Genomic DNA, 21241 nt, shown 5'->3' with positions numbered 1-21241 from the left:
TTTTAATAGTTGTTCTGTAATTGTCTCTTCTACACACACATAGAAATATCTTTTAGATATCTATTTTTCACGGAATGTTACAAGTTATATCGACATTATATACAATGTTCTTTTTACTTATTATTATTAATCATGCGACGAGAGATATTATTACGGTTACTATTATGGTTTGTATTATTAATCTCTTTTGCCATTATTAAAATCAGATGTTTATACAGACATAACAAATAAAGAGTTTCTAACACTCGCCGCTTCTTACTTTCCCAAATATATTATCCAGCTTCTACATTATTTTCCTTAATTGTGTTATACAAATAAATTATATAATATGCAGAAATCATTTGTAAGAGTTGTAATATAATTGTTAAGATTTGGGAGTTATTTTGATAATTCAAATTGGATTTAAATTGAATAAAAAAACTTAAAAAATAAGTAAAAAGTAATAAAAAATTAAATAAGTTAAATTTAGATTTTAATTAAAATATTTTCAAACTAGGTAACTAGCTGGCATATTGGCTAAATACATTTGAATTCGATCTCGTCAGGCAGCGTCTGAAATTCCTTCGTTTCTATAATTTTCAAGCACGTTACAATTTACTGGGAGATAAATGCAACTCGTGACGTGACCCTCTGGACTTGCTCTGTGGCCAACGAGCTTCTCGCTTCTCAAGTATTTGGCGACGCGTCGCTCCGGTCGGTCGTCACGGTCACACACTCACACGCACACCACACCGCGTGTAACACAAACGTGCTGCCACGCCGCTGCATGCAGGAACTCGCATGAACTAATTTTCTCACTCCGAGGCGAAGAGAGGTTAGATCCTCCTTTATCGCGTGGAAGAATGGCGGACGCGTAAGTAACCTTGTGGTCTCGCGAAATCCGGCCGCATCCAGCAAACAATGTGATTTCGCGAATACAAAAATGTCGTATTAACGAACGTTTGTGTTGCATGCGTGTTAGCGAATTCATATTTTTACTTTAAACGAGCGAGCAAACGGAATTGTCAGGCGGGAGTTCGCGATCGCATCGTCGCCTCTCGCGGGACGATAATATCGTATAGCATACACAACTCGGAGAAAATTTTGTTTTTTCACATCAAAAATTTATTCTACTAGTATTAGTTTGTATTTTGCATTTGTATTTGACTAAAAAAACACTTGCAACCAATATAACCTAAATTTGAGTTTACGGGGGGTTTGTCAAACATGTGTACACTTGAGAGAATGGCAAAGCTATTCCCGTGTATTTCTTCATGCATTTCTAACATGCATTTGTCCATGCAGGAAGAAAGAACCTGCTCCTCCAACTAAAAAACTGCCGGCGGTGCCGGAGTCGGTATTGAAGAGGAGAAAACGCCGTGAGGCAGTGAAGGCTGCGCGTCTACAGATATCGATTAAGGTAATTAAATTACAGATAAACAATTTAACAGCGTATTACAGTGAAACTCCATTTATCTGCATTTTATTCGTTTGAAGTTTCAAATATACAAATTCGTGACTGAGCTCGTATTATCTGAATCATTCAATTACTTAGATTTCCATAACTTTTAATGTCATGTTCTTCAACATGTTTCGATGAACAGAGTCGTTTGATAGAAACTTTATAAGAGTAGAAAAAATTTATATGGTAACAAGCTGATTTTTATGAGCTGATTTTTTTGCAGCAACGTGCAAATCGTTATAAGAAGAGAAAGCAGATCTTCAAAAAAGCTGAAGAATATGTGAAGGAATACAGGAGAAAGGAGAGAGATGAAATCCGATTGATGAGACAGGCTAAAAACCGTGGAAATTATTACATTCCTGGTGAAGCGCGTCTCGCGTTTGTTACCCGTATTCGAGGGTAAGTGTATATGATTGTTTTAACATATAACAACACGTCGCGCTTATCCTTTGCCAAAATCTTGAATTAATGTAACTATTGTGAGTGCAATTTCCGCCACAAAGACTGAAGCATTTGCTCGACTGGTCAGAAGAAAGAATTTTATTGATAACCAATCAAAGAATGCTTCAAAGTATTTGTAGCCCCAGGTGAACCTGATAGCCTTTAATGTAATTGCAATTTTTTCAGTGTGAATCAAGTTGCTCCCAAAGTGCGGAAAGTACTGCAGCTGTTCCGTCTGAAACAGATCAACAATGGTGTCTTCGTGAAGTTGAACAAAGCGACGATCAACATGTTGCGTATTGTCGAGCCTTACATTACGTGGGGGTATCCTAATTTGAAATCGGTTCGCGAGTTGATCTACAAGCGCGGTTTTGCCAAGATAAACAGGCAGCGCATACCGATCACTAGCAACTCCATCATTGAGAAGAAGCTCGGTTAGTAAGAACGTCTTCTAACATTTACACAAATTAACAATCGACAATTGCAAGTAAAATACTGAGATGCGACCAAGATGTGTCGTAGACTGCGGTCCACTTGATGTTATAAATGCTTCGAAGCATTCTTTGTTTTAGTAAAAAAAATTTTTTTTAATTGGTCAATCAAACGTTTTCAAGTATTAATATCAAGTGGACTGCGCATTTCTCAGTAAATGACTTCTTGACAAATCCATGGGAGTCTTGGGAACATACACATTCTCTCTTCCAGTTTGTCAGAAATAAATAAAGCAATTTTTTTTTAGCCTGACTACATAATTATATAGTCAGGTTTTAACATAATTGATACAAAACTGTGTATATAATTTATCTATACATATCAGTAGGTACGAATTATCAATTTAATCTGAAAATAATTTATCAAAAACAAAAATTTTATTTTACACTTAGGTCGCTCTAATATCATCTGTACCGAGGACTTGATCCACGAGATATTCACTGTTGGTCCCAAATTCAAATTCGCCAGCAATTTCCTGTGGCCCTTCAAGGTATATGTTCTTGAATAATAATACAAAAGATACAATACACAATATTTTCTATCGATATTTCGCGACATAGGCATGGTTGTAGATTAATCTAAAGTCTATTAGCCTCCTACTATGTCGAAAATTAATACGAGTTTTTCTTGTCAATGGATGATTGTTTCTTAATATCATAAATCTAAGACAAGCTCAAACACTTTTATTAGTTCAATTATAAATATTTAAAATATCCTGATCTGAGTTTTAGAAACATATTTCTTCGAAATTTTTGCATATTTGTATGAAAAATCATTTCTCTGTGTGTTTCTAGCTTAATACACCAAATGGCGGATGGCGTAAGAAGACCAATCATTATGTAGAAGGTGGTGACTTTGGAAATCGAGAAGATAAGATTAACGAGCTTCTCCGAAGGATGATATAAACTTATAAAAAATCTTCGTAAATAAAATTTAATCAAACTCATCTCTTGTAAATTAATTATTATTCACGTGCGCCTGATTGATATTTTATATATCGCATGCTTGTATGAAGAACGTGATTTTCTTTCGAGTTATTACAATGAATGAGTCAGGTAACGAAAAATGATAAATTTTTTGTGTTAAGCCACTTTTGAAACAAAGGTGTGATACGTTTGTTGAAAAAAAATATTGTGAAATCAATATGTACAAAATCTAGAAAATTTTACATTTATATTTGTTGTTACAAGATTCTTTACGTTACAAAAGAATGAAGAGATTTTCATATTTAAATAAATATCTCGAAGGCATACAGAACTGGAACATGTTAAAACATGGGATTTTTTTACCGATTTGTTACGTTCGGGTTTTTGTAAAATATAACAAGTTCTGATTTTATTTAAAGTATCAGGGGCATTATTCTCGAAAAATTTCACATATGAAAATATTAAGAAAATCTATAATATACACAACGTATACAAAAGTATTTTCATATATTTTTGTATAACAAAATCTTTGATTAATAATAATGAGTGAAGAGAATATTATGTAATGTCGTAACTAGTAACATTCCGTACTTCAAATCAAATCAGAAATTATTCTTATACAACTGAACATATCGGCACATTGCAAGAGTGCCCGATCGATATTACGCCATTTTCGGTGAGGCAATAGGCACGTGTGTGACTGTGTGTACGCAGCTTAAAAGGCGCATTGAGGTGCATGCGATTTGCAGGCGCATAACATCGTGTATAAAAAGAAGGGAGAAAAAATTTTTTATTTCCATCGCATTTTGGCGTGCAGAGTAATAACTGTGATAAGTGCATAAATTTTAATTAAGACAAAAATCGATAGATTATCTACGGGAACGGCACGTATAACCTATTCGCGCTGTTCGCTTGCGTTGTAAAATAATAGGAAGTTGCGAAATTTATCAATTATTTGCAACGGTAGAACTACAGAGAATTTGAAACTCCACTCGGAAAATCACAAGTGCCAGGTAACGAGTATCTTAAGGGTGAAACATGTGAGTGTGCTTTTGGAGCTGTAAATAAGAGATCGAGCTTCGGTGTTACACGTTCCACGTTCGAATCCCCGGAGTCTTTCTCTTTTTTCCTTGTATTTTTTGTTATCAAAATTTCGCGAGATGGGCCCCGAAAAGGCATGTGTTAAACATTAAAATTGTAATAACTGGTGTTACAGGTAGAAAAATTGAACTCCCTCTTCTGGATGCGACGAGTTGCACCAACAGAGATAGACTCAGTGTTTACAATTGCTTCAACTTTAATTCTGTTATCCTGCGAAAAGGAGAGGAATAACTTTGTCTGACATGTCGCTTAAGAAAAATCAATGGCGTAGCGCGTACAACGCAGCATCAAAGAACGATACGAGGATGTTTTCTCCCTCCGTTGAAAAGAGCATTTGTATTAATGACGCAGCTAATGGTAAGTATTATGTTACTACTTTCTAAAACTCCACTTTTGAGAGCACGGCATCAATAATGATACCTTTAATTTTTTAATTTTTCAAGCATCTACCTCGAATGAAAGTATCTTGTTATCGGAGGTGGACAGAAGACACAAGGAAGCGCTAGACGATCGGTATTCTGACATTAAGAATAATAAGTGCGAAGACACGTCTATCATTGTAGATACGCGTATCGAGAGTCGCATATGTAAAAGTATACTTCGCACTCGGAGCAACTCAAAGGTGAAAGATTTTATTAGCTTAGAAGTCGACAAATCTGACAGTATGGAACATAATACAGAGGGAGAAATTGTAGCAAAGAGAAGTAAAACGAATTTGAATAGTAGGAACAAAGTACCTGAATCTTGTAAATTAGTTACTATGCAGAATGCAGCGTGTAAAACTGAATTAATGCCTGAATGTCCTAGTGGAAAAGTGAATTTGGATTGTGCATCAAAAACATTTTCTCGAAAGAAACTTTTATCCTCTGTTACGCGCAACAAGCCGGAAACGTCGTTGGTGGAGACAAAAAGCACGGATGTTTTGGCAACATCTAAAAATAATGTAAATTCAATTGACAAGAACGTACCTGATAAAAATAAAAGGGATTTCCAGCAAGGCAGAATTAATGACCGCATTGCATCGAATAATTTTACCCGAAGATCAATCGACGATAATATCTCGTCGATGGAAGTGCAAGATCAAATTGTAAACGACCAGTACGGTACTTTATCAGATGCAAGAACTGCGACGGGAGACCAAGAAACTGACAAAATTGAGAGTGGAGTAACTGCACTACCAGCTAAACCAACAAAATCACTGCCTTCGGATTTGAAAGCTATTGAAGATAACAACATAAAATCGAACTTAGTTAAAGCTAAAGACAAATTACCAAGTTCGACGCAATCGTTCACCGAAAGAATGCAATCGACGGCGGTAGAAAACGCTCCAAGGTCAACAGGAGGATGTACGGAGCTTGTAATTAGGCAACATATCTCATCTCACAGAGATACAAGTATGCGGGAGTCGATATCCGAAGCAAGGGATGAAAATTTAAATAAGAATGCGGCACATCGAGATGCATGCACGGCAAGTGAAACAAATGCGAGGCATGACGAACAGAGCCAGTCAGCTGTAGTACAAAACGTCAAGAGAAAAAGGGGTAGACCTAGGAAAGTGATAAACGATCTCGCAGATCAAAGCACGCCAAACAGAATCGATACGTCGCGAGAGATTCCCGAAAGCATCACCGAATCCGTGACACGCGATAAAAGACGCGCTAGTCGAATTAGGATTACTAATGATATCAGCGATTCGAGCACTGAAAGCGACACCACGGAAAATATTTTCGTCAAGAAGCGAGGTCGACCCCCCGGTGCCTCGAGAGGCCAGGGTAGAGGACACGGTCGAGGACGCGGCAGGGGTAGACCTTCATCACGAAATTCTTTAGACACCGAGTACATTCCTAGATTAACAACGAACATTTCTCAATCGAGAACGATAGAGAGTGACAAAACAGATGACACAAGTGCAACAGCAAACCATGCGAATATTAAAAATGCTCCTACGGATTCGAGCGCTCCAAATGTACCGTAGATTGCAGTATATCTTAAAAATTTTTGCTGCAACAGCAAAAATTTTACAACAAAATGTTACAACGTTAAAACGTTAAACAGTTAAAACGTTGAGTAATTCATTTAAATCCTTTACTTACAGGTACAATTGGTAAGTTGTGCTAAGTGCGATAAAGAAATTCCAAAGAAACAATGGTCTTCACACAATTTACACCAACATAATAACATGGCTTGGCGAAAGGATCAGGAGCCATTGGTAATAATACTTTTAATAGCATTCTTTGCAGATTTTTGTACTATTAATAAGTTTCGTGTGAAAAAACAAATTTGTTTATATATACAGGACTTTGAAAATGACCCGAAGTTGTTAAAGAGAGTATTATCTGCTGCTCTTAAGCAAAAAAAGAAATTTCTGATTTGTGAGAAATGCGAAGATAGAAGACAGAGTGTCCTTGGTTTTATATCGCACATGCAATTTTGCGGTAAATCAGAAGAAGTAAGCATGAAAAGGACAGTATTTATTACATGAGTATATAGCATTTTACTAAAGATTTTTATCGTTATAGGAAAAACAATCGTTAATGGTGACATGTCCCATTTGCAATAGAGTTATGATGCCTTCCTCTGTGGAAGTACATGAACGTTTTCACAGACAAGCAGAACAGAATAAAGATAAAGTACAAATAAATGTACAAGTCGAAAGAACTAAACGGAAAGCAGCAGAGAGGTAAACATAAAATATTAATTAAAAGTTACTTAAATTACGCTTATTAATGTAGTTATATACATACATATATATTTTTTGTAATTACAGAGCAGTACCAAGAATATTGGAACTCGCTGAATCTTTGAAAGAGCAAAATGTAATTACGTTAAAAATATGCATTCTCATTCAAATTTAAAATTAAAATTTTCATTGTTACATATTGTAAATATTATATCGTAAATTTCTGCCTATGTATAACATGTATGTTAATACACTTAATATATTTAGAACGATGTAGTACAAATACCGCAAAAGAAAAGGATACCAAGCGCTTGGAAAGTTATGTGGAAAAAAGAATTGGACTCAAAAGGCGTCATGTCTTGTAAGCAGCTAGGATGTACTTTTACATGCTTCTCTTACGAAACCATCTATGAACATTACTATCAATGTAATTTCAGGCCAAAAGAGGTATATATTGTTTTTTTATTTGCTACATATTTAGAAGAGTGGTTAAATCTACACGTAAAAAATAATATATTTTTCAGAAATTCATGTGTAAGATTTGCAAGTTTTGTGCGGAATCTAAAGATAAGATTATAGATCATATAACAGAAATTCATTCCGGCAACAATGACGTAGAGAAATATTCTGATTACGAGACAGAGGAAGATGAGAATTCGGATGAAAGTATATTCGAAGATGATTTAAAACAAAAGTTTAGCAGTCGTCGTTCGTTGAAAATAAACTCTGATGGCACAAGTAAGTTGAATAGATAAATTATATTACTCTAATTTAACAAATTTATTTGGATATATATTTTTGAAAAGTGTTCTATACAAATTAATATAAAAGCACACGTTAACGATATTAAATTTAATACTTAGCACGAGTTAGTATACATAGCATATTTTTTTTTTTTTAGTTTAATCGAATACATGGTGGAAAAAAAACATGTTTTTTTCCACCATGGTCGAATATACATATATACATATATAAACTCAAAATATTTGAAAGAATATATTGTTTCTCTGAAATTTGAGGAATCTACAAAAGAATAATATTTTTAGATAAAGAGACAACTTGCAGAAAAATGGCTTTCTTAGATAAGGAAACAACGCAGAACTCGCTACTAAATGAAATTTATGAACCAACTTTGCGATGGACTCTGGAATTGTAAGTACAATTAGATAGCGTGTATGCACCAAATATTAAAGTTCAAATTTGATTTTTAATTTAATCTCTATAGTTTGCTTCTATTACTTAACGGAACTGATTGTTTATTTATTTTATTGTAACAGCGAACTAAAAAATTACGAATTGGCGTTGTTCGAAGATAATATGCCAAATTGTTTTACATTATTGGGAAATAATGATGCCGCAACGTATCTCCCAGAACTAACGATTTCGATGGCTTTCAAACATGCCAATTCATCGGAAAATATGGAGAATTCTGATGACAAAAATTGGATGTGCATGAATAGGTTCGAGAGTGATATCTGTGAAGGTAATTTATGAGATTTCGCCATATAAGTTATGATATTGAAATATTTAGCAAAGAATCTCTCTAAAATAAAGTATTGTTTTAGATGTGCCAATATTTTTTGTCGGTGGTCCTATATGGGCGTTAGCATGGTTACCTATCCCATCGCCGATGTATTCCAAAAACCCGATGCAATACATCGCAATTAGCACGCATCCCACGATGGAAAGCGAGTATGAAGTCAGATGTAAATATTCAGGCCCAAACATCATACAGATATGGGATGTCGGACCTTTAAATCATAAGTAAGTAACTCAAGACCACAAGAATGGCGTCCATTGGGATACTCTCAGAATGCCGATCTTGGCAATTACAAAGCGGATGGATATATATATATATATTTTTTAATAAGGGAGTCTGCTAAATAGTTCAATACATCATAACTTGTATAGAGAAATTTCGTAAATTAATTCTCTTAACGGATATCATACTCTCGAATTTATTCATGCGCTTCCAATTTTTACTGTCAAAATTCTTCATATTTTCCGATGAATAATGTGGATTCACAATATTTAATTTCCAATCCTTTTATAAAATCGAGACATACATGGAGTGACAATCACAAAACTTGGGACTCTTCAACTACAAGTCGACTACTGTCACACGAAACAACGCGTCACTCTATAACGCTACAATTTATAACGTTATTGAGATTACATTGTATTCTTTTCAGAGTTAATAGTGAAAATAAATCGCCCGTCTTAGCCTACGCGATTGCGCATAATAGCGGTACAGTTTGGTGCTTAGAGTGGTGCCCGTCAGGATGCTATCAGGATGTCGATCTTGGTAACTACAAAGCGGGCGGAAGTGATCTCAGGCGAATGGGATTACTTGCAGCTGCATGCTCCGATGGATGTATACATATTTATTCGCTACCGTTCGCGGACGAACTTAAATTCGAAAAAACGGAAGACAATTCGTGAGTCATACATTGACTGCGTTATTATTATTTATTATTTTTTTCCTTCGTTATTCATAAAGAAATTTTCATGCATTCTGCTTCAAGGTGGCCGATTTACAAGACCGATCCGGTAATAACATTGGTCAAGAATATTCTTATGTATGACAATAATGAACAAAACTGGCAGTGTACCAGGCTGTCGTGGACGAAGGAGCATGGACATAAGTAATATCCGTAATCTAAATTATTTTTCGTGTACAATCTTGGCCATAAGTATAAAGCATCCTCAATTTAATGCATTTTCTTGAAAAAAGTACTAACAAAATTGTTATAAAAATAAATAATTATTTTTCGTTAAATATTGAAATGTTCACGTCAATTTATGGGGATGCCTTATATTGCTAAGTTACTTATATATTGTACCAAGGCAGTATATTATAAAAAATAATGCAAATATTTTCAGCTTTATCGCGGCAGGTTTCTCAAACGGTTACATCGGGCTGTGGCATCTTACGACTGTCTCGCCTCTGTTGCTTGATGTACGGAATGATACTAAAGTTATAAATACATACCACTATTTCTTTGCTCATTTTAATGCAATTACCAGTAAGTAAACTCGCATCTCATTCACGTAAGGGGGATAGAAAGGATATGTAAAAATGTATTTGTCTTGTTCTTTCGCACAGTGGTAGCACTAGTTCCGTACGGTAACCGCCGTTTCCTCGCTTCCGCCAGTGTAGATAAATCGTATAAATTTTGGGATTTGGAAGATACGACTGCACCGCAGAGCTGTATAAAAAGGGGCATAGTATCGAACGGCGTGTGGATGACAAACTGGCCGTGCGCGGTTCTTAGTTTCGACGATGCACTTGGGTAAAATTTATTCTGTTGCACGCAGAGGAATGATAATAACTGATTATCTTTTCTAACGCGATGATTCTTTCAGGTATCATTACATGCATTCCATGACAGTGCCGGTGAGAGAATACGGATACAAATATGGCCCAATTTTAGCAACCAACTCGACAACTTATGTAAGAATGTTATGTTATTTCTTGCTTTCAGATGACGACCGATTGTACACTCTCCTAAATATAACGTTCAATTTTTCAGGGCCTCTCTGTTTCCGATCACGCTAACAGTATTGCACACAGCACTTTAGCCGGAGAAGTATTGACTATCTTTCCTCATCAATTGTTGTATCCAGAAAAATTATTGTCTAAGAAAAGACAGGTAGGAAAGAAATATACTTTTACATCGTCATAAGATTCCTATAGTAATAAAATACATATTTTGTTACATTAACTTGCTGTTATATATGTTTTTATAATTTGTCACAGTTGAATTCTTTTATCAAGACGGTGGATTTCTTAGAGGAGCAGCAACATGGCAAAGATAGTAAAAGTCAAGATAAAAAGAGTTCCAAAGAATATTACTACATGCCGGAAAAGTATGATGAATGCAAAGATCGTTTTGGTATCATCTTTCATGATAATTTAACGGTAAATTGTTAGACGTATCTCTCTTATAATATTTTATGCCTTAATATCAATCAATCTAATATCAATCAATTTTTCTCTTTGAGGATTTGGAGAAAAGTGTCGCTAGAGGCAAGCAGAAGGATAGTCTGAATAGTGACAAGATGATGTCTGTCCCTATTGAACAATATCCATTTACTTCTGCAAACAGGGTACGTCGAGAATAATTCTCTCCTATCTTTCCCTCGCAAAATAATTAAGACGTATTAAAATATAATAAAAATAAATTTTTAATAGCAATTAATTGAAATTATAATTAAAATATTTATTTAAAACACATTAGCATGTTTTAAAAATCACTGATTTTGCTTGTTTTCAATATAGAAACATAATTAGAAATGGAGCACTGATAGACAACAAAATTAATACATATTTTCTTTTATTTTTATTACTTTTTTAGGTGGCTTGGAATCCAAACACGTGGAGTTATCTGTGGCTAGCGATAGGCTACCAAAACGGTTTAGTAAGATTATTGAACTTCAACTTTATGTCTTCGCGTCATGATTTAAACGTTTTGCTACCGCCGCACGTGAAGTCTATGCTCGACAAAAAAAGAACAAGTTAACTAGACGAGAGAATTTTGTGAATCACATTTGTATATAAAAAAAACCTTGTACATGAATATCCGAAATAAATTTTTGTCACGTATTTTTGTACGCCGCTCGAGAGGAATTTTCTCCGACTATATCCGATTGGATTCTTGCGATGCGCGATTGAAGGATCCTATTTCACTCGCCACTTCCGAGACAGGCCTGTTGCCGGCCCTGGAATACATCTACATTCATACAAACCGTGACGTAGCGGCGAGGCGAAGCGAAAAAAAAATACTGGCTAGCGGGCGGGATCCAGTGTGGGATCGGAGCGCGTCAGGCGGAGAGCCGCTATCTCGTCCAGCGAGGTTTTTCCTATCGCTACCTCTCGAAATCTCGAGCTCCGGGCTGATAACACTCTTTCAAACCGGAAGTACTCGCGAACCCGCGCTGAATCGCGCCAATCGGACGATCCTTGCGACAGCGGTAAGTGCGAAATCTCATTTGTTTAAAAAGATCTTATTCTCGCATAATGACGCTCGAGCACGCTGGAATTTCGCATTCCGCGTTATATCTTGTTTCCGAAAAAAATCGCGTCTTTGGGATACAAATAATGCATTCTTTTTGTCTTTGCTCACGCATTTTATCTAAAAATAAAACCGAGAATATTTCTAAAAGCTGCCTGTATTTTAACACGATTGCATATGCTATGTCTTCACAATTGTAATTATAAAAACATGAACAATTCTGCATAATTTTAATTGATAATGTTTCTAGAATTTTATTTTCAAATTAAAATTGATATCAATCCTGGAATGCATTTCTTCCTAATAAATTTGCAAAAAAATTATTTCTTTAAAGATTATCTAGAAAAGAAAAACGGATCAAAATATTTAAAGAATATCATAAAAAATAAATGCTGCAGAGAGTTTTAGAAACCTTTCTGACGAATCCGAGGATTAAAATGAGCCAGATTTCTATTCGAATATTTTGATACAATGCAAACCAGTTCTGAAAAGGGTCTGATTTATCTGTAACGATCAGCTTTTCTTTTTTGCTGGTACACAGAAGATGAGTTTCAATCCCATGAAATGGAAAACGAGATCTATCTTGCACGGCATTCTAGGCGCTTTGGTTCTTTACTCATTATTTGTTTATAAGAAGAAACATCAAGTGATGTTCGAGGGCATCATAAATAAGTCGGATCCCAAACTGGTGTGGGAGTTCGTGGCCGATTTTAGCAACATGAAAAAATTGAATCCAACAATGTAAGTAGGAATCAGACAATTCCTTGGAACGATCAATGTTGTATTAATAAAAAAAAAGCAGAGAAAGAGAAAAAAAGAGGAAAGAGAATACATATATATAATACATCCGCTATTTTGGTCTCTTATCTTCGAGATACAAAGAGATAGAAAATAAGAGAGAAAATAACGCAGGTCATTTTAAATTTCGAAAGGGCAGAATAAAATGTGAATTAATTGCGCACTTTTTTTCTCGACTGATCCATTTGAATTGATGTCACAGAGAAGATTTTACTGTGATCGACGAAGGCGGGAATTACGATCACTGGGAATACTCCGTGCGGTACACGGAACATCTGAGTCATCTGCCGATGATCCGTAATGTAGCGCACGGACACTACGCCGTCAAGCCGGACGACAATGGCTATGTCATCAGTTCCAGGCATCGGACCTGCTTCTGCTTCGATTTCTTCTGTCGTAAGTGGACACCGCTCGCAGTCCCGTTCACTCTGCCTGGCATACATTATAAGTCGACAACGCACTCAATTTTACTTTGTCTTGTACAAATTATTCGCATATAAATTGCTTGCGCAGTTAGAAAATCGATCGAATGTCTAAAAAAAAATTTCTTAAAAATATTCAGAATGCAATAAGAATGAAAAAGCGCAGACATATGAGAACGAATTTTTACGACTCAGAAAAATAATATATTTATAACTATATTATAAATATAGCTTTGTGATCATAAAATATAAAGCACCCTCAATTTATTGCATTTTTTTTAAAGGCTGTAATAAAGATCAAAGAAGAGCGAATAAAATATTAAAATAGTTATGAAAATAAATATTATTTTTCAATAAAATTTTTTCAATTTATTTTTGTCATTTATACGTCAATTTGTGGGGGTGTTTTATATGGTATATATTATACAGGCTATATATATAATATAAATAAGAATTAATATGTTTCTAAACTTTTAAGCATGATTCTCACGCAATCTTGAAAAAATGTAATCGATTCTCGTAAGCTATACCGTAGAAATAATAATATTCTCTCGCAAATAAATGCGTTAACGATTGCTCTAGAAACGCAGCCTCCAACGAATACATCTTGCGACTATTTTTGAACGATCAGCTTTCGTTCACGTGCGATTTCAGCTCGCCTCTGACCGCATAAACTCCCCGTCTCCGCGCTGAGGCGAATATCGTATAATCGGGCTGTTTGTACTTTCCAGTGAATACCATTTCGCAATTCAGATTCGACGCGGATGGCGCGGAGGACACGAAATGCATCGAGACCGTGCAGTACGAATGCCCAATCGCATTTTCGCCGCTGTGTCGCAGAGAAGTCATGTACCAGCGAGAGGAGATCCTGAAGAAGCTGAAGTCGGAGTTCGCGATTGGCAACAGGAGAGAAAATTAGGGGCACCACTGCGCGGGATGCTACGCACGATGCACTTCTCTAGCTCGCGAAATTCTTTTTTTTTTATTAATAAAACGAAGCACGTTATTTTCTTGTATGTTTAAATTAAATGATAATAAAAAGTGCCTACGAATGCCATGCAAGATAGATCTCGTTTTCCATTTCATGGGATTGAAACTCTGCATCTTCTGTAAAATTAAATGGTAACATAAAATTTCTATTTTAAAATAATATATTGAGTGCACATCGCACCTCTCTTCTTAAAAGTAATTTGGCATCAATTTTAATATGGGCTGTTGCTTACAAACTGAGGTATGATAAGTTATATGTTTTCTTCTAATCAAAGATTAAATGGAAACTTTACTAGATAGAATAGCGAATTCGATTGGATGTATTAGTGTGGTGCATCGCACAGTGCACATATTAATATATACCATTGTACACTGTTCTAATCTCAATTGTAAAAAGCATAATGTCCCGAATAATAAAATACCTAATATATATTTTACTAATTAATACTAATTAATACTAATTAAGGTGCGTGTATATTAAGAATTTTAATCCGTTTCTCAGATTGATATAGTGTATTTATATTAAACATATATTTTTATATTGAATGATTTGTGTACAACGGTTTTGATATGCATTAATAATATGCGCGCACATATCTAATGCATTCAATCGAATTCGCTATATAACCTGTATAAGTGAAGTTAAGTATAAGTTAACCCGTTTTATACTTTCAATTCACGTCCGATTTCAGGAAAAGTAATTAATTCTATAATTAACCGAAACTTGCATTATTTCATTAACACAGAATTATTAATTTTTCAATACATGAAAAAACTGAATGAACTATTTTTCGTTTAACGCGGACAGAATTATTAATTCTTTTGTCGTGTTTAACATATGTGGAAAAAAAGATCGAATTAGAAACAAACTAGAGTATGTAAAGGATTACATACTTAGAAATTTCAAGCAATTCTGCCGGCTGAATTAATCCGAGCTCGAGCAAGGTCGTCCATAGACAAATGTAAACAAATTGAATTTCGATACGAACTGAAGTGAGCTTTATTTTTACGGCATGGCGCATGAATATTCTAGAGTATGTAGACACTTTTCTCCACCAATACAATTCGTTATCTCGCGGGGCGATCATACGCGTTTAGTATGACCAACGTGCGAACGCGAAATCTCTGATGATAAAACGGCGGAAAAAATAACGAGAGAAAGGGTGAGAGAGAGAGAGAGAGAAATGCTGCTGGAAGATCAACAGTTTACCGAAAACACCGCAGACGTGAAAGCTCAACGTGCGAGCGTGGAAGGGGCGAGCGTTTTACGAAACTTTTGTTACATTCGTACGTGCGTTTGAGCGCAAAATAATATATATCCTTGTAGTGCATACGTATTTTTGTCCCGACCAGCTGCAAGCATGTCCGCTAAATTTGAGACGTAAGTGTGAAAAGGTGGCCTTTACCGGGAGGTTTTTTTTTCTGCGAGGTTAGACGCGCATTCGAGTGCAACGGGATTTCACACACGAGATAAACGCGTCCCCATCTGTCGCACTTGTCACTCGTGCGTTCCCGTCCGAACGAAAGTTCTGACCCTCGACAATGGAAAGGACGGTGTAATCGTGAGCGATGCCAGTTAGGATTCACGTGTGACGGTTCCCGTTTCGACGTTCGAGACACCCTCTCTCGTTTTACCTTAATCGGCGATGAATTTGTCGAGCGGTGCTCGTTTTAGCGCGGATAGAATTATTAATATTTCTCACTTTTTTATCTCTCGTTGTTTGATATCGAAAAACGAAGATTAGAACGGTGATTTTTATATATATATATTTTGCTGCGAGTATTCCTACCAATTCAGTTAATCGGAGCTTAATCGAATCTCGCCTCTTATTTCTATCAATATAAAATTTAATTTTAATCTCGGTTCAATTTATCTTATTCCGATTTATAGAATTCGATAAAAAAAACTTCTAATTTCGATAAGCGATCCTTATTAATGAGCAGTAAATGCTTGAAGTATTTGACTTCTGTTGTCTAACTTACAAATTCTGACAGCCCTTATAGATTGAAACCCACAGAGGACAGCGGAGACGAGGAGTCTCAATCAAAGGATAATCAAAAGGCAGAAAAGGGTCCATTAGTGAGTAAAACAGAGATCTTGTCGACAATGACGGTATTAGTGTCGATGAAAGATATCTGACAATTATCTGACAATATCTATTTGCAGCCTCCAATAGAGATAAGTCCAAACGAGCATAAATTACAGTATGCTTATGCACTGTGGTACAGTCGACGTAGTCCTGGCAAGACTAGCATACAGAGTTACGACCAAAATTTAAAGCTGGTCGGCAGGTTCGCGAGCGTGGAACAGTTTTGGGGTCTCTACAGTCATTTAGTACGACCGTCAGATCTTACGACGCACACAGACTTCCATCTCTTCAAAGTCGGTATAAAACCTATGTGGGAGGTAAGCACAGGCCTGTTCATTTATGTTCATTGCATACATATTAAATCTGATATCACATTTATCGTATGACAAATTTTTCAATCAAAGGGAACTTCTCTATCCTGCAGCCAATTAACACGCTTGAAAAATTAGTCATATGACAAATGAAATAGTAATTCTTATACATCGAAACTATCGTTTGTTTTCTTTTCAGGATGAAGCGAATCAAAAAGGTGGCAAGTGGATAGTGAGATTACGAAAGGGTTTAGTTTCCAGATGTTGGGAGAATCTTATATTGGCAATTTTAGGAGAGCAATTTATGGTAGGGGAAGAAATATGCGGCGCTGTTGTATCCATAAGATTTCAAGTAAGCGAGAGTTTTACGCGCCTGTTTTTAGAGTTTTTACGTCGGATACAAGAATTCTTTTTATCGGATAAATTTGTTAATTTGACAGGAGGATATAATATGTGTGTGGAATAAGACAGCGTCCGATGTGACGATAACAGCGCGGATTAGGGATACCTTAAGAAGAGTATTACACCTTCCCCCTACTGCCACTATGGAGTATAAGACCCATAATGACAGTTTGAAGAATGTACATCGAATGTGAAGTTGTACCATTTCGTGGACGGGACATATATTACAACTTTCCTGACAGACTTACGGGTAATTTAAACGGTTTAGTATACAGAAAATATTGAAGGGGAGAATCTTCTTTTATCTAATCGTATTACATTTTTTGAAAATACAGCCGATTCTTACTTCTCAGGAGATCACATGCATCTGACAAGAAAGTAAATAAGACGTGAAACGTTTGGATAATATCCATTTGACGATACACTCAATCACAAGTGTCTGTTATAACTTATGTAAATAATATATGAATATACATTGGTCATAAATAAATGAATGTCCTTATTGCTAACATTTATAACATGAGGAAAGAATTTGTGAGCGCTTATTCTGTGAGTAGTTTGACATATCGCGCTTTTGAAATCTCTAATCTCTTACGAAAACGTTTTTCGAAACAAATTGTTGCCTCTGTTAAAATTAATTTTAAAGTTTCTGTATAAAGAAAATGTATCAGAAGACACAGATTTGCTCTAGCTCTCTCTCTCTCTCTCTCTCGTTTAGATATCGCAGTTTTTTTAATTGGAATTTTTATTTTATTGTAAATTAAATTCGTTGTAAATCATGCTCATGATATTGTATACGAGACTGTAATGGATAACAGAAGATGGAAAAAATAACAATTATTTATTACAGATATTTTTAATGCAGATGTCTAAATTTCGATCCAACTTTATATACAGGAAGACTCTCCTATCTAGCTGTACATGAGATCAATTAGAATATATAAAAATGGTCATTATAAATGGCGAGATATATCACAATGATTAATATATACAACATAAAGATGCAAAGTCAGATGAGCTAGCAATACAAACATTAACAGCTTATTCTCTTATGTTATTTCATTATATTACGACATTTTATAAAGGACATATACAATTTATCTTCGGTATACACGATATATACACGATATCGTATGATTTAAATAATGAAGTTAGTTTTCCCAGTAGGCCTGGAAATATATATAGTTCACGAGCCAGAGTATCTCTTATATGTTTCGAGACCGCCTCACTCTAAAATATATTATTATTTCTTACAATTACAATATATAATTATTATATTATAACATTTATATATATTTATATATGACATATACAACAAATATTTGACAAATATTTAATATTTATGTCATATATTTACAAAAATATATAATATAAATATTATACATACAATAAATATTTATATGTATATATCTATAAGATTATAATATAATAATTATTATAAAAAACAAATATCAATATCTTGGTCAATAGAAAATTGAAATTTGCTATCTGTAGACTAGAATCGAGTACATTTCATAAGAAAGGAGGCCCAATGTAATGAAGTCTTGTATTAATTGTGCTTTTATCCTACGATTCTCCATCGTGTGTACAAAGTTGTCGTTCGTATAAAAATCTAAAGATTATAGCCCTAAAACGATATTCGCGACCATACCTGCAACAAAAATGTTATTGAAATTTTATATATATATATATATATATTTATTTATCTGTATAATTGCATTACCTAATACAAATGAGAATATTAATTTAAAATTCACAGAGAGATGCAGATAATCAGGCATTCTGTGACTTTGTTCTCCTTCAGTGGGTAGAAGCAATCCAATTATGCATATAATTCCTGCGATGAGCGCTACATAATTCGTACCTCCTAAAATACAATTTGTAGCTATTAAGCGTTAATTTGTTTCAAGGCAATTGTTTCATTACTGTAAATATAATAACGAAGAATTTGTTTTGGATTTACATGTTAATCTCATTTTCATATCAGTTTAAACTTCATAAATGCAAATTTTTTTTTGTATTAGGAAATACAAAATTTATCGTTTTATTTATTTTTTTTATATTCAAACAGAATTCAAACAATTTATCAGAAAAAAAATCAAGCTTAAAGCGATCTTTTTAAATATTCACTTACTGTCCATCGTTTTATTTCGGCTTATGAGCGCATAGGATTCTTGCTGCCTATTTTCATTTATTGGAAGTTGTTGAAACACATCTGGATCTGGTGTCGCCCTCCCGGCTGTATCCATCATTCCAGGGAGAAGTTTAGCTTCTACATCTCTTTTCCCAATTACCTATCAAAATCGATAGAATTTAGATTCGAAACGAGCGCTTCCTTTTAATTACTTGTGTGTTACAAATGTATTACCTGCTTAGTAGGATATTCGTGCATGTGTATTCTGAATTTATCAATCACATTGCAGTTACTTGCTAAAACCGCCGTATGTCTGACAACAATATCGACGCAGGAACTTGCCTTTATCACGCCCTCTGGATCGACCACCTGATATTTGTACGGCGCAGTACATAAAACTGAAACAATGCAGGATTTATTAAGCAGACAAGGTCAAAGTTAAAGATTCTCTTGTCAGAAGAAAAATAGAACAAAGAGTTACCTCTGAATTTTACAGGAAAGTCATATGGGTTATACAAAGTTAACACTTGCTTGTGGGTGGACTGGTCGTCCAGGTAGAACGTAATGCTTTGTGGAAACACAAAGATTGGCAATTTCCGAGGAGTGGCTAACGTGGACGACATTGTTCTCCCTTAATTTTAATCTGTCCATATACCTGCAAGATACAAGATTCAATTGTTATTTTGCTTATTTGTGACACAACAATGTCCAAAATAAAGGTCATTTTTTAGGTGCTTGCAGAAACAGAACGAAAATATAAAAAAAAGAAAAAATATACTTTTAATGTCCATTTCAAAATATGTCAGGGGTTAGGTTCAATCTCTAAGAAATAAAGAATAAATTAAATCGAGATTAAAACTTAATTTACATCGATAAAAATGGGCCTAAAAGGACACACTTTTATTCGTTTCCAATCAATTTTTACACCAAAATTGCATTTTAAAATTAATATTACGAAATTTTTATGATTTAAGACGTTATGGCATTTATTTCCTGGAAAACTTTGATCTTTGAATTTTGTCGTAGCAAAATAAATAAGCAATATATTTTACATGAGACTAGCCGTTTGATTTATATATTTTCCTGTACCTTTTCACAGTACAAAATTGTATATGTAATTATCGAAGTCACTTGTCAAACGCAACATTCAACGGATTATGAAATATTAAATTTTATAACCTCCTCCTCTCCCCATATGTAAAATTCACGCACTGTCAATCGCAAGAAGTACGACACAAGTTGCAGAATCGTGTGTGAAGACAACTTGTCTGGCAATTTGCATGCTCACAAAATTAATAAATACACGGCAAGAACTTGTATAAAATATTTCTTAATCACCGCGACTCACTTGGAGCGGTGCAACGAATATCGTCTTTAATCGGAGTAAACTCGGTAAATTCACGGTCGCGACCGACCGTGTCTCGTTGGATCGGACTTCACACCGCGTCCAAGTGGTGTATAGAAAAGAAGTTTATATATATGTAAAATATTTACAAACAATTGACTATCCCATGACACATCGCTGTAACTCGGGGAGCTCGTCCAGCGAGCGCCACGAGCTCGCAGATGCCGCGGACGGCATTCTCCTTTCGATGGATTTTGGAACACAATTCGTTAGAAAAAAAAATTTTTTTATCTAACGACACAAATTAACACAAGAATCATTTTATCTTTTTTTAACACTCACTGATAACAAATGACAGAAAGATGACATTTGTGTCAACATTGTCAATGTCAAGTCAACTCGTGTCACGCTAAAAGCACGCATGCTTCAACACGTAGTCCAATGTGAGATTTAATACACAGTATGATACAAGCTTTATAGGCTCCACTCACAGTATAACCACAGTATAACCAGTAGGTCCACTTCGTGTCGGCACCTTTGATCTCCTTTTCCGGATCACGTGAGCATCCATCATGTTAAATCCAGGACCGAATTGAGAAAAGTGCCTCACAAGTAATAAAACAGATAAGTAATATGGATTCGATACAGTAATC

The 21241-nt window shown here is 35.0% G+C and overlaps 5 protein-coding genes and 1 long non-coding RNA gene across 17 annotated transcripts; 4 read left to right on the top strand and 2 right to left on the bottom strand.

The window, feature by feature from the left end:
* Positions 1–750: 750 nt before the first annotated feature.
* Positions 751–3320, top strand: LOC105450880 (60S ribosomal protein L7). Its single transcript, XM_011690985.1, has 6 exons — positions 751–853; positions 1285–1399; positions 1665–1840; positions 2069–2316; positions 2767–2864; positions 3169–3320. The coding sequence occupies exons 1-6, from the start codon at positions 843–845 to the stop codon at positions 3277–3279; spliced, it is 759 nt and encodes a 252-aa protein (XP_011689287.1). The 5' UTR covers positions 751–842; the 3' UTR covers positions 3280–3320.
* A 624-nt stretch (positions 3321–3944) lies between these two features.
* Positions 3945–11687, top strand: LOC105450803 (general transcription factor 3C polypeptide 2-like). 3 transcript variants are annotated; one of them, XM_011690829.1, is made up of 21 exons: positions 3945–4313; positions 4517–4758; positions 4845–6367; positions 6497–6610; positions 6698–6850; positions 6921–7081; positions 7169–7217; positions 7349–7528; positions 7606–7819; positions 8128–8233; positions 8359–8564; positions 8647–8845; positions 9274–9519; positions 9607–9726; positions 9965–10107; positions 10188–10374; positions 10448–10535; positions 10615–10734; positions 10842–11003; positions 11087–11191; positions 11440–11687. In XM_011690829.1, exons 2-21 carry the CDS (start codon positions 4644–4646, stop codon positions 11602–11604), a joined length of 4356 nt encoding a protein of 1451 aa, XP_011689131.1. In that variant the 5' UTR covers positions 3945–4313; positions 4517–4643; the 3' UTR covers positions 11605–11687. The 3 variants fall into 3 exon arrangements, with proteins under 3 accessions (XP_011689131.1, XP_011689141.1, XP_011689149.1); XM_011690839.1 differs by having other exon boundaries at positions 3945–4340; XM_011690847.1 differs by having other exon boundaries at positions 3948–4313; positions 4845–5023.
* LOC105450820 lies at positions 11643–14380 on the top strand. 2 transcript variants are annotated; one of them, XM_011690871.1, is made up of 4 exons: positions 11643–12055; positions 12638–12837; positions 13097–13290; positions 14070–14380. In XM_011690871.1, the coding sequence occupies exons 1-4, from the start codon at positions 11657–11659 to the stop codon at positions 14186–14188; spliced, it is 912 nt and encodes a 303-aa protein (XP_011689173.1). In that variant the 5' UTR covers positions 11643–11656; the 3' UTR covers positions 14189–14380. The 2 variants fall into 2 exon arrangements, with proteins under 2 accessions (XP_011689173.1, XP_011689164.1); XM_011690862.1 differs by having other exon boundaries at positions 14048–14380.
* On the bottom strand, positions 14204–15295 carry LOC105450829. Its single transcript, XR_974500.1, has 2 exons — positions 15201–15295; positions 14204–14423 (listed from the first exon to the last, which is right to left on the bottom strand). It is a non-coding gene; the product is annotated as an uncharacterized LOC105450829 (long non-coding RNA).
* Positions 14353–19620, top strand: LOC105450833 (eukaryotic translation initiation factor 4E type 2). 4 transcript variants are annotated; one of them, XM_011690909.1, is made up of 6 exons: positions 14353–14438; positions 16302–16386; positions 16474–16713; positions 16907–17059; positions 17148–17359; positions 19533–19620. In XM_011690909.1, exons 1-5 carry the CDS (start codon positions 14368–14370, stop codon positions 17301–17303), a joined length of 705 nt encoding a protein of 234 aa, XP_011689211.1. In that variant the 5' UTR covers positions 14353–14367; the 3' UTR covers positions 17304–17359; positions 19533–19620. The 4 variants fall into 4 exon arrangements, with proteins under 4 accessions (XP_011689211.1, XP_011689201.1, XP_011689192.1 ...); XM_011690899.1 differs by lacking the exon at positions 19533–19620 and adding an exon at positions 17463–17624; XM_011690890.1 differs by lacking the exon at positions 19533–19620 and adding an exon at positions 17445–17624.
* LOC105450853 (motile sperm domain-containing protein 1-like) lies at positions 18517–21042 on the bottom strand. Of its 6 annotated transcripts, none has more exons than XM_011690964.1 (6): positions 20738–21042; positions 19725–19898; positions 19478–19641; positions 19244–19403; positions 18833–18976; positions 18517–18760 (listed from the first exon to the last, which is right to left on the bottom strand). In XM_011690964.1, the coding sequence occupies exons 2-6, from the start codon at positions 19864–19866 to the stop codon at positions 18729–18731; spliced, it is 642 nt and encodes a 213-aa protein (XP_011689266.1). In that variant the 5' UTR covers positions 19867–19898; positions 20738–21042; the 3' UTR covers positions 18517–18728. The 6 variants fall into 6 exon arrangements, with proteins under 6 accessions (XP_011689266.1, XP_011689276.1, XP_011689230.1 ...); XM_011690974.1 differs by having other exon boundaries at positions 20742–21042; XM_011690928.1 differs by lacking the exon at positions 20738–21042 and adding an exon at positions 20333–20731.
* Between the last annotated feature and the right edge of the window lie 199 nt (positions 21043–21241).

This window comes from Wasmannia auropunctata, unplaced genomic scaffold (genome assembly GCF_000956235.1).
Source record: "Wasmannia auropunctata unplaced genomic scaffold, wasmannia.A_1.0 LD336106.1, whole genome shotgun sequence".
NCBI classification, from domain to species: Eukaryota; Metazoa; Arthropoda; class Insecta; order Hymenoptera; family Formicidae; genus Wasmannia; species Wasmannia auropunctata.
This window is presented reverse-complemented; position numbering and strand designations above follow the sequence as displayed.